The sequence below is a fragment of the Haemaphysalis longicornis genome, unplaced genomic scaffold, assembly GCF_048455015.1.
Source record: "Haemaphysalis longicornis isolate Haplotype H1 unplaced genomic scaffold, Haemaphysalis longicornis Haplotype H1 scaffold_9, whole genome shotgun sequence".
Classification (NCBI taxonomy): domain Eukaryota; kingdom Metazoa; phylum Arthropoda; class Arachnida; order Ixodida; family Ixodidae; genus Haemaphysalis; species Haemaphysalis longicornis.
The window spans coordinates 90,987,531-91,000,676 of NW_027526460.1; the positions used below are offsets into that span (position 1 = coordinate 90,987,531).

Consider the following 13,146-nt stretch of genomic DNA (forward strand, 5'->3'; position numbering starts at 1 on the left):
AGCCACAACCCAACTTTACCCTTTGAACATGATTTTTTAATATCATATCACTGATTTTTCTGAACCGATGATAACCAATTGAAGGTAAGCTGTCTGCCTAGTTCGCCAATGCTGGAGTTACGTCACCGTGATAACACTGTTTTTCTTTCGGCGGCGTTTCTTCTGTCCATGCTTACTTCTCTTTTAAAGATTTCTTTAATATTCCGTACGTGCCAGTAGATCGATGGCATTACTTTCGTGGCAACGAGCGCGATGCGCATGCGCTGCCTTCCGTTTACTGCTTGTTCACGCCAAGAGTCCAACCACTACGGAAGAAGGGGGAGCCTCTACATCTGCTCTTCCCGTAGAATGTAGCCCTAGTAGCAGACCGCTGCAACCCTAGTGGCATGAAAAAGCGCGTGAAAGCCTTGAACAGTTGTTGTTCCTTACTCTTCCTTGTTCGCCACCTTGTGAGAGTGAGTAGCAGGATGCGAAAGAAAACGTAACGATACGCAGAGTCGTGGACATCGTAGACATCATGCCTTTTATTGTGCTTGGCGAGTGCTTTGACTGTGCGAACGAAATGTATTGCCATGAGCAGCAAAACAATGCTATGGTAGGGATATGTACACCACATATGATACCACCGAGAATTTCGTCCGGCGGGGGGCACAAGTAGACTGACGACGACGACGATAATGATGATGATAGGCATGACGTACACCACAACGAATAAATCCGCACACAGAGACGCAAAGTCAACGACAAACGTCAAGGTTAGTCACCACTGGTTATTGCTTATATATAAAAATACCGGAAAGCACCGACTCAAAGGAAATAAATGAGTGACGTGTTACTACTATACGAGACACACTACATTTCTTGAGCGTGTGGTCGATCACCAAAGAGTAAAAGGTCGACACGTGTTGTACGTAATATCACACATCGAATTTGAATGAAGCGTGATGGAACAACCGTAGTGATATATACACAGATGAAAATAGCATGAAATAGTGAAGCTACATGTGCACTTCCGAGAAGGATTTTTTTTTTGTTTATGGCAAGGCCCAAAGCTCAAATTCGTACAATACAGTTCTCTTCGCAGTAGTTGTAGGCCGGCGGCTTTGCCATTCGAATTGATGGTGCGTACGTTTCCTTGAACACAGTAAATTCAGTTTTTACAAACCCCCACTATATTGCCGCAGCATCGACAGAAACAATAATGGGGTATGAAATACATCTTGCACTCGGATTCCGCTAAATTACACGTGGGTTATTCTTCCTTTAGCTTTTTCCGATCGTTTTGAGAGACATCTGCGACGGCGAACACAAATTGCAATGTCAAAACCACCTTTGCCAGAATGCCTCGGAAACACACCACCTTCTTAACATCAACGGAACCACCGTTTTCGGTCTTTTGCGCACCGTGTACAGCCCTGCCAAATACTATCACCTTGAAAACCAAAGAAATTTACCCGGTAAAGGCCCAGCGCAAAGCTACGTGAAGAAGTTTGTTTGTAGCTTCTTCTGGCCATGCTCCTTGTTGCGCTGTAGCTGACCGCTTCAATACAACGCTGAAGAAGGCGTTAAATATATCGGTGCTTTCAGCAGTATGCTAAGTCACACTTCAAAACTAAAGAGCAAGGAAATATAAAAATATAACCGCCTATGTACATGTAAAGAAACGTCGTAATTTGTTCGTTTCCAGACCTCCTGGCTGATACAACTAAACGTGCGGTTCCCGCAATGGTCGAATTCCCGCGCGTGGACAATAAAGATATGTTAACCTCAAAATAGAGCCTGTTTGGCTTGGTAGTATGAGTAAATAGGCCCCGCTGTATTTTGTTACGTGTATACCGCAGCGCATTTGTACAACCCTCGAGTGACGTTCTTTTATGAACAAACAAAAATACCGACAGGCACGCTACGAGTGCTTCCGCACTCGCGAAAGAAAATAAATTTAGCACCCGTTTCACAACAAACCCAGACCGCTGCAGCCTGCACTGTGGAGCCCCAGGCCGGGGCTCGAAAATGTCCAGGTGACGTAACGGCCTGTCTTCTTCCCGCCACACGACTGAGGAGGGCTTGGCAGAGGCAGTGATCGAGATTTTTTCGCCGTATGTAGACTCGTCGTTCCGGTATTTGTCCCGTCTTCAGAGTTCGTAGGCGCTTCAATACCAAGTCATGGTAGGCCGCAGCACTAAAAAGCAAGAAAAGGTTCACTCAGCACGCATTTTTTTGTAAGATCGCAAAATTCAAGGCCTAGAACAAAACACAACACACTGTTATATTGTTTAGGAAAGAAAAAGTGCGCTGATAATTCAATCAGTTTTTCCAACTTGTAATCAGTATTCTGTCTTCGTGTATAATTTCAGATTAAGTTTGTACTCATTGTTGCAAGCTGCAGCCTTTTTGTACGAACGCAAATTTTTAAAAAATCACAAGGGCCCTTCACTACGTAGTGAGGGGTCCTCTTTCGCTACGCCAATCCGCTCTGCAGAGACACAGCTTGCAGGAAGTTTCCCGTAGGTCTGTTTCTGCACTCAACGTCACTGCATGCCTGATTGTGTGACTAGCAATGAGTTTAAAACTTCCGTGCATACCTCCCTGAAAACGTTGACAAAAAGTTTTAACTGCTTCGTACCAGGCAAGATTGCAGAAAACTGTCAGAAACGCAACATGTGAGAAATGAGATGAAAATATTGCTTCAAGAAATGCGACATTAGCACTTCGGACACTCCGATCTAAAGCGTTAGCATTGTCGCCTGTCCATTTGCCAAGAGCCGCCTGGTGGCAAACTCACAAGCGTCGCGTGGTGCTGCTCCTCCTTAGCGACGCCTCTCTCCCTACACAAAGTCTTCGTGCCGATGGAGGGCCTTGGCGTGGTGTCCATTGTGCGCGCAAGTTGGGGGAAGTCGCGCAGGGCTGTGTACGCAGTCAAATCCTTGCGGTGACACCGGCCTTAGAGGTCCAATCGTGAGCTGCACCCAAGGAATGAAAAATAACGTAGGCGTTAAGGGGGCAACCGCTGAGCGCTACCGCCAGCGAAAGGACCTGCTTCACTGTATGGGAAATACAACCAAAATTTTGAGGATATGTCTATCTGCTTGGTCGAGTTTCTCAACGTGTTATTCACAAATTAAAAAAAAACTGTACGTAAGTAAGCGCCTGTGCTCCTCTGCATCTTATCGAATACTGATCGTCCATGAGCGCGGTAATATACCCATCCGTCGTTTGACGCCGTTAACTTCAACTTTTAGGTCAGTGACTGAATGCCTTCAATGAGTGTGTTTTTAACAGTGAAGCTGTTGCAAGTCGAGCCTTTTTGTCCGTCTGCTGTCGGTCATACGTCACGCAGCGGTAGGAACAGGTTCCCAGACCCACTCATAGAGGGCGAAAGTGCTCTCGCATGGGCGGGTTCTTCTTCCTCCCGCTAGGGGAAGCAGAAGGGAGAGCGGGTCCGCCCGTTGACGTTTAGCTGGCAATTTATTTGCGCGAGCTGTTGAATTTGCCCGGCGGCTGGGATTTGCGTTCAATCCGACTCACGAGAACCCCAGCTCGTCTGTTTCAGCAACTTTCACACTAGGTGGAACTGGGTTTAATTTTTCAGGTGCAACAACAATTATCGTAAACTCGTATACCGCTGAAGCCTACAAGTATGGCTGCACAGAATTTTCGCTGTCTATGCGAAATGAATTCGGTTTCAGTGTTCGAACCAGACGCCGCCATATTTGTGCCCAAGGCGCTTGAGGCAGCGAAACAGACGTAAATGCGTTTTTGCCCAATCTTTGCTGGGCCTCTCTGATTTCCCTGCAAATTGGTGGTGGTCATTTTTATTTCGCTAATGCCAACGGGGAACAAACTCAGAAGCAGTCCCTTCTCGCAATGCTTCGTCCGACAACACACAGATAGAAACACGCACCTCATGCCCGCGGAAAACTACGTCACATATAAAATGCCCAGAATGCATCACTGCACAACACTACAAGACGAGTGCCTAACCAACCAGCTTTTAAAAAGCTTCAAAAACCGCCCTTTGTGTGGTTAGGAGTCATAAGGTGTGGTTCTGAAAAACAGAAGCTTTCCAGAAAGGCGAGCTGCATTGGTGTTACTTTGAAAGAACCGACCTGCTTGGGAAATTTATTGTGAAGTCTTCAGAATATGCTTTATTGCACCGTAGGACTCGCTGGCGTTTACATTCCACTTTACCACTCCTTTCTGGCACGACAGGGATGTCGATTGACCCGGATATTCTAAAAACAGAACTCACACCCGTGAGTTTCTTAGCTCCGATGACATCAATGATGCCATTTATTTTGTGCTTGTATATAGACCATTGTTTACTTTATTTTTATTTCTAGATCATATATTGGGGTGTATTGGCTTTAGCTTTTTTTTTTGCGCGCAGGTTCATTCTGGCGCGTTTGGCGAAACGGTTGTAGTGGTATTAGTTTGATTCCTACAGAGGCTTTCTTTGTAGCGAACTGGCAAGTTGAGCAAATAGCAATAAACTACACAGCACGAGTGCTTGGAGAGTAAGCAGACCTGAAAACACGTCACCTTTGTCTGTAGAAAACGGGCTTGCAGTATTACAATTTAATATCAACAGCAATTTAAAGTTATATTCGCGGAGCAAGATTTCTCGTGTGCTTTGCTGTGCACCGGAAAGGTTAAATTGTGCCATGTACTAGTACCAATATTTTTTTCTTGTTTTCGAAGGGGGTATTATTCTGTTTCTCACATATTCACCTGTTCAGGAAATCCCGTCGTAGCTCACTTTCAGAAGAACAGAACAATGGTTTCTATTTGTTTTCTCTGCAAATGGGGCAGTGCAATCTTCGCGACTTCTCTCGCAAGTCGAAGCGATGGCAGAAAAGTAATACCGCTTCACTATTCTTATTCTATTTCGTTCGTTTAGAAGAAGACTCGAAGTGCTGCAAGGGCAATCTCGTACCCTAGCAACCGGCGCAATATATTACCTTTATAGAGCTCCAGAATGACGTTTTAGCATCCGCGCCTTCGAGCTTCCTTATGGCCCAGGCGCAGCGAGATTTTCCTACGAAAACTCCGCTGTGCAGCTAGGCTGTTCTCTTGACGTCAGCCGCATTATTTGCCGCTTTATTAAACTAAACTCGCGTTAGGCACCAGCTAAAAGTAACAATGCAGGTTCGCCTGAGGCCAGTGTTGTTGACCGAGCTAAGGAACTCAAAACCAAGACGTCTGTGAAGAGTTTCAAACTTTTAATTTGTGTAGTTAGCCGGGAACAATAACGGAGATGCATTCAGGAAAAGATATATCTTGCGCTGCGCAGCCTCGGGAACGATGAAATCGCCCGAATACAGGTATAGGTGAAACTCAGGCTGAAAGCGTCCTTGCGTTTACGCTGGAACAAAGAGAAACAGAAGACTAGGTCGGTAGAATAAGAACTTCTTGGAATGCCCTAGGGCTGTTTCAAAATTGTTTGTGACATGAAGTTGTCCTGGCTATTGCGAAGATTCGACGAAAAGCCAAAAAACAACCTGGAATTCCATGCCAACTGCGGGAAAAAAAGGGGGTAAGTTTATTGACTCACCTATTGTATTGTATATCCATAGTTGTACGCTAAGGTCCCCATGACGATGGCCATTCAACTCAAACCACCAGCACCCAAACGCGTAGCAACATAAGTTAAACAAAAAAGAAAAACTTATTCAAAACTTCTTTTGAAATCTTTCCTGTACATTTTATTTTTATATTGTGGAAAGTACATTAACCAATTTATCTGAAGGGGAATTTCTCCATACCGGTATATTTCAAAAGGGTGCATATAACGTTTTCTGTATTGATAGCTTAGTGTAACGCAAAAAAAAGAATTTTATGCCGAACTATGACTCAATTTCCTCCTGTCGGGCATGGTAAAAAGATTTTGGCTTTTGTTGGGTTGCACTTACCATTTTAAAATGTACCCGGAGGGTCTCTTACTAACTACTAATCGATGGTGGAGCAATTTTTCTGCGAGGGAACAGTGCCCCTATGTTTCTTTTTTTCTGTTGCAGAGTAGAGGCAATTTGAGGAGTAAGTGTGCTTTAAAATATTTGATCAATATAAGCTGGAAAGTAAGTAGGGCGTCCTTATTTTATACGTTGAAAGAAAACGAAATTCAATGGACCGTGCCATGCACGACGACGTTGTTACCTGGCTTTTTTATATTTTCTTTCCTTTCCTTACTGCCTGCTGTGTGGGATTTTGTGGTTTATCTAGGGGAGACAGGCTTTCGCGGCGATCATGTATAAGGATTTGGCTAAAACGTTTCTTTCTTGCTACTTTGATCTTTCTTTCTAGACAAGTTGAAGATGCGTTATTTTAGAAATTCCCCTACACCTCTCTGAATTTTCCCGAACGGAGCATGGAAGAATGAAAAAAAAATCCATTTAGGCAACCTGCCCAAGCGATCGATGTTGTTCTCCACGGAGCTTGTAAAAACCCACGAATGTAAACGCCGTGTTACCACAGCCTCACGTCTAGCGTTTTACGTGCAGTAAAGATCTGGCTCTATAAATCACTTTCCTGGGTTGATTAGATTTTCCGCATGCTTCCCATGTAGAGAAAAAAGAAACATGAAGCACGAAATGAGATCAGTTTCCCAAAATTGAAGCGTTGCTCACGCTTACAACACTGCAGGCGGCTCTTTCAAGACAGTAAAAAGTAGCAGAACATCAAGCGTCCGTAAGCTTGGACATAGTTTTCAATATATGTTAAGTACTGAAGGCGTCCAATTTAGGAAAGCCAGCGCACTTGCGCCCGAAGGGGTGTTCGTCGTGGTTGATTCTCAAAAGCACTGAATTACGGACTAATGTGCTTGTCTTGCATCTAAATGCCGTGTTCAGCCCACATGCAGGCTAAAATTTGTTGTTATGAATAAAGTTTAACCCAACTTTTATTCCACCAATGGCGTTGGCGTAGGGATGATCTTCTTTTTTTTTTTTGGGGGGGGGGAGGGGGGAGAGAATAAAGCAACAGAACCGAAAAAAGTGAATAAAACACGCGAAACAAATATACAAAGTGAGGAGTTCAAAATTGAAAAAAAAAAACGTCTTTGGATGTTCGAAACTGTGAGTGTGGGTGAGCATCGGTGCTGGAAAGTTATTGTAACTCAGTAACAACGCCCACAATTACTTTGTTGTCTCTATGATATACATACACTGATAGGCATACTCGCACCCGCAGAAGCATTCTTGAGTAATGTCAAATCGATGCATTGATGCCGCTGGGAGGTCGGTCGGGCTCGATCAGCGGGGCCTCCCAGGGCAACTGTCCCCAACACGAAACGTGTAAAGCACTGCGTGTTCAACCTTCGACGCATCTAGACTGGAATCACCGACCCCGACCACGGCACTGGTAGTGTTTCTGAGCATAACCCCTGATCCGAAAATTGTCTGAGTAAGCCGAAGGCTCTGAATCAGAAAGCATCCAATGAAATATTTCGGCTTTCGCTTACCAATAGCTTCGATCTGTCCTTTGCACGTTGCGCTTTTGCTCATTTTTTCTCCTATTGCTGAGTCAAAGCGCGTGCTATGGAATGTCTCGCACGATGGAACGATTCGCGATTCAAAGGCGCCTGAAACCTCGAGGAACTTGATGTGACGACCCTTAAGATGTGTGAAAGCCCGACCTAGTAAAGCTTCGCTGTAAAACTGTGACATGCGTGAGGGCACCGTACATGATCTTTCGTATCTTTTGGATTCGCCACTGGGCGGCCGAGCTGGTTGGGCGCTCTCTGTATCGGGTCCGCTATTACTCATGTTTCAATTATTCCTGTAGTTCACCATCTGCCAACGTCACGGTGCACGACATTAACCTCCCTGCACCAATGGCAGTAGTGTTCTGGAATTTACGACCACTCTTACTTACCTGAAGAAGACATACGTGGTCGACCACGCCGCCACCATGCTAATTAGGGTTAACACGATTTCGTCAACTTCGCGACGCGCCGGCCCGCCGACCGCTACTGTGCACGCGTGCCTGTCCACTGCGCAGGCGCATTACGCCTACGCCAGCTACGTGTGGCCTCGGTTTCAAGTTTCTATTCGATGGCATTCCCCTCGACAGCGTTCGCTATGTTCGGCGCCTCAGATTCGAACATCCCTGTTCAGCGCACCGACACCCGCATGGAATATGCAGTCGCGGGAGAGGATGTAGGCCCGGTGGAGCTCGCTACCCCCAAGTGGGACCACATTCTAAAGAAGCAATCATCTTTATCATGAAATCGGCTTTAAACTATGGGACTTTAGCCCCGGAACGTTCTCCACCTTCCCCCGGCCCATAGCGAGGAAGGCCATCTCCCGCAAATGCTTGCCAGTGGCGCCCTTACCGGCGACTGATATCAAGATCGTTCTTAGGCCACGAGGCTGTCTGGCCTTGACTACGATCTCCGCACCCGTACTAGCCGACTCCATCCAGATACAATCTTCCCTCCCGCTCACTCCAGACGATCTGATTCGTATTCAACCAACGGCCAACTTTATCCTCGTCAGCACTTTATCCGAGGACCGTGCTCGAGCATACGAAAACCTTGAAGGCTTACTGCTTGGCAACAAGGTCTACACCGTCAGTGCCCACGTGTCTTACCCAACTAACCCTGTGTGTGGCCTCATCTTCACTATCTCCCCTGACGGTACACCAGCGCTAACTCTGGACACTATCTGCAACTTCAATCCCGAATTCCAATTCCTCGACGCCAAGCGTGTACATTCCTCTAATATTGCGGAAATCTTATTCAACGGCACTCGGGTCCCGTTCTGGATTCGTCATCGTGCCGCTCTGTACCGCTATCGCTCACTGTGCCGAAAAATGGAGGACTGCAGCATGTGCTAGCGCCCTAGCAATCACCCAGATGCATGCACAAACAGCCAGGCTCCCCCCAGATACACCACGTGCGGCACTCCCAATGCCTTGGATGACCACCAGCGTAATCCCGGCACCCAATAACGACCCTGCAAAATGCTCCCGATGTTTGTACCCTTCCCACCGCCCCACTACTTATGCTCAGGCAGAAACCGACAAGACATCCTTGGAAGCGCGTGGCGCCCTCAATGCCCTCAAACTTTCCGACTTTCGCGGATTTTCCTGCCCGGTGGGCAAGCGAATCTCTGCTTCACCCCCCCCCCCCATGCCCCCTCCCCCTTTCCCTAAAAGGTGCGACGAAATGCGCCAAACGCGCCAAATGCGCCAAGAAATGCAGCAATTGCGCCACACTATCACGCTCCTTCCCTCCCCTCACCTCTGGGAGCAGATGTTGCGCGACCCAGCTGAGTCAGGCCAAGGCTTGACCACCTCACAGGCCCTTGCAGGCGCGGCGTCCCTTTGTGCTTCCTCCACCCCCAATACCTTATCCGTAAGGACTAGTTAATCTATCTCCCTCTTTGTCTCCGTTTCTTTTCTTTTGCCTTTTTTCTTTTCAGCGTTATTTCAAAATAGCTGGCGGTACAGGTAATGCCATCTAACCTTTGTACATAGATTAACAAACAATAAATTAATCATACTAATTTTACCACCGCCAGAAATAGCAGTCTCATAATAACCCCCGCTCCCCGTTTCCCATGTTAGTGGCAGTAGTGTACGCACGATTTTGTTTAGGAAGGCTGTGCTGTACCCCTCAAAACGAAAAATGTGAGCCAGATAAAATCAGAAATACAAGAGTAAACAAAACCCAAAGAAGAAAAAGAACTAAAAACGCAAGGAATAAAGAACCCAATAAAACAAACCCTTGGAACGCAATGCACATAATCTTTTGATTGCGGTCTTTGTTTGTTTTTTTCGCTGGGAAAATTCCAAACTGCGTGTTTCTCATGTTCAGAGCAGACATGGAATCAAGATATGGAAGGTGCGTAGCTTGCAAGGCACCAATTGTTGATGTTAGACGTGAAAAGCTGTGCGGAAACACTTCGGGTGAACCGCTATCCCTCCGCTGCCCCTCTTCCGGCGTAGACCAGTGCTGGATGGGGAGACGTGTCCGAACTCTCCATCGCATTGTGGCACAACTCTAATGAGTTTAAGACTTGCAACTTGTACCGGAAACTCATGTCAGCGTCCCCTCTATCAGCTGAGGATGGTTCCCAGGCCCCTGACAGTTGAAAAAACCGACGTTCTGGCAAATGCGCCTTGTTTCGTCGTCTCCGTGATCCGAATACTGAGATCTGGTCAAAGACACCCGAGATCTTGAGCTCGGTCAAGAAAAAATGATTGCAACTAATTAAACTCTGCGATCCTACAGAAACTTAACTTGGTAATAAATACGGTAAACGTTACACCGAGAAAACCGCGTACAGAACCTGGAGACACCGATGCGCCAAGAAATGGTTTTAGGGGCAAATTTGAAGTACCAATCTGCCACTTAGCTTTTGAATATTTTGATATAAAGCAATGGGTTACTTAACTGGTACAAAAAGAAATAGCGATACACATGGCAGATGCTGTCGCGTGATTAGGCAAAATAAAATACAAATGATAGGTAGTCAGCGACAACACAATGATCTAGGTTACGCCAAGATAGGCTATTTTTTGTTTGTCACAGTGACTGTGAGGGTTGAATAACGCTGTTATCTCTCTTTACAATGTGCAATGCTTTGACCAGCTCACGTGTTAATTCGTTTTTGTGTAATAAAAAAATACTTTTTTACCTTGTAAGCGTACGCTACAAACACATACGGGGCAGTGATTTGTTAATTGCGAGTCAACAAACTCGCCCGACTCATCATGCTGATTTAGCTCTAATTAGGAGTATTGAACTATTAGATTAACTTTCCTTTTTTATAGCGGCCATGAAGGTAAAATACACGCAGCATCCCTCGAAAGCATAGAAGCACTCTGATACAAGTTTGGTTTATGAAAAGGTAGTTTTGTGCCCATAACAAGAGTACCAATTTTTTCGTAAACTTCTCAGAAATTATCAAACACATGTACCAGTGCCGATTTCTCAGCCACTTTTCAGCAATATCTCTATGACGTCAAAGAATCTTAATCTTGTTTCCGCAATTGTCGGCCGCCGTCTTAAGCTACCGTCAAGAAGTACGACTGAAGATTTCCGTCCAGTTCAGTTTCATCGTTTCCATGAAATACAACCCGCAGTTAGCACACTGTAACTACGTCTTTAGTGCTGACCAGTATTACGTTACTTCTGCCCATAATACATGACTGTAGCGCGAACGTTTAAAGCTTGACAATATTTCTAGTGTTTTTTAAACATCTGTCTTCCATTTAATGGCAGCGTGTGAGCTACCAAAGTGCAGCTTTTTTAGATGCAGAGCATCTCATGCTCGGGGCTGTGTCCCTCCCTCCCTTGTTGTGGTTGTCTGCACTGTACTGCGCATGCGCGTCTCTTCAGCCCCGTCAGCGTTCGGGCTGACGTCAGCACAGTCCACTATAAAAAGAAATAGTTAGGCGGCGCCCAGTTTCGATCCCGCGACTTTCTGGCCGCAACGGGAGGTACGTGGCGCTCTTCCCACTGCGCTACAAACCGAGACGGGAGCATTCGCTACGAATGCGCCTTATGTCCTTCACTCATTCAAACAACGTCAAGAAGCTACTGATACAACGAAGGCACGCGAAGCTGAACGTCCACGGAAACGACGAACTGAAAACTAATGGGAACTCCAGTCGACCCCATGGCTGCTTCGAATACTACTCAGGGTTCCCCTCCGGGAAGATGGTGTAATTTTTTATCTTCCTGGCACCTTCAGGCAGGAATACGGAAGGCTGTGCTGGAACAACACTAAGTGACAACACCAAGCGGTGACAACACTAAGCGGGGCACACGTAGTGAGCACGAAGAGGCGTACTGGGGCGCTCACGTCAGAGCTTGTGGAAGGAAAAGGGCGCTTGAAGCTCCTGTTGTATGGCAGCGAGGTCCAGGACTGCGCCGAGTGCCGCTCCGCCGAGGCTCGCCGGCACTCGCGGAGCTTGGCCAGGAAGCAGTGGAGCTGCTGCTTGAAGAGCCGCGTTGTCAGCGTGTACAGCACCGGGTTGAGCGCCGAGTTCACCGGAAGCAGGAACACGGCCACCCACGCGTACAGGGTCTCGTCGATGTGGATCCCTGTCGGGGTGGCAATTCGGAACAGAGACAGTGAGCGCCCACTTTGAACCATAAAGCGGTGACAAGGCGCGAAATTTGAAACTGTAGGTCTTCCAACTGACTGACCCGCCGTGGTGGCTCAGTGGCTAAGGCGTTGCGCTGCTGAGCCCGAGGTCACGGGTTCGATTTCCGGCCGCGGCGGCCGCTTTTCTGATGGAGGCGAAAGCGAAAACGCCCGTGTGTACAAGTTTTCGCCGCACGTTAAAGATCCCCAGGTGGTCAACATTATTCCGGAGCCCTCCACTACGGCGCGCCTCATCGCGTGCGTTGCGTCGTAGCGTTAAATCTTACCATCATCATCATCATCATGCCATTGTTTAAAACCTTACTTTCTTGGTACGCTAATTATTTATTTTATTCAATGCCCACTACGGTGAAACTCAAAGAGTACTGACATTAAATTGTTGTGCTGTATTGTTTTCGCTTTGATTGATGCTCACTGGTCATCAATGAAAACACTTTCAACAGTTGGTAACAATGGCTCTGGCTTACCATATCTAAGCGTAGATATTACGAGAGACAGCAAAGAGTATGCACAGAGTGTTTTCAGTGCAATGCACTTCTTAAGCGACCCTGAACCTGCGTCCACCGGCGATGTCCGCGCACGTGGAGATGGGCGCGCGAAGCCTGGCCGCTGACATGGCACATACCCACGTGGGGGATTGGCCAGGAATCTCCTCGTCTTCCTTAGAAACGGCGGGAGATGGGCGCGCGCTTCCTGGCCGCTGACATGGCACATACCCACGTGGGGGATTGGCCAAAAATCGGGCGTGAGAAGGGCTAATGCACCTGCTTAAAGGAGTACTGACACGAAATTTCAAAGCTGAGATCCGCTCTAGCAATCAAGTACAACGACAACACAAATAGGTGTCTGTGAATAAATGCATCTTTCTTTCTTTGTAGTTGTGTGTGTGCGTGTGATCTCTCTTTCGCGAACATTACCGAACCGCGCAAATTCAACTCGTGCATTCGCACTTTCACATTCTTCCCCTCGGGGAAATGCGGGGAATTTTTACGCTAATTTGCCTTTGCTCAAGGTTTTGCAACCTGCCCTTTAG

At 46.8% G+C, this 13,146-nt stretch overlaps 1 protein-coding gene across 2 annotated transcripts in view; it reads right to left on the reverse strand.

Moving 5' to 3' along the window:
* Nucleotides 1–504: 504 nt before the first annotated feature.
* Nucleotides 505–13,146, reverse strand: part of LOC144153658 (uncharacterized) — a 205,784-nt gene continuing 193,142 nt past the window's right edge. The window contains exons 19-21 of one of the 2 annotated variants that reach the window (XM_077685321.1): nt 11,808–12,049; nt 2,783–2,960; nt 505–2,179 (exon numbers count right to left, since the gene is read on the reverse strand). In XM_077685321.1, coding sequence (XP_077541447.1) covers nt 2,826–2,960; nt 11,808–12,049 — 377 coding nt within the window. In that variant the 3' untranslated portion in view covers nt 505–2,179; nt 2,783–2,825. Of the gene's footprint in view, nt 2,180–2,782; nt 2,961–11,795; nt 12,050–13,146 lie in introns of both variants that reach the window. The other variant, XM_077685320.1, reaches the window with a different exon arrangement.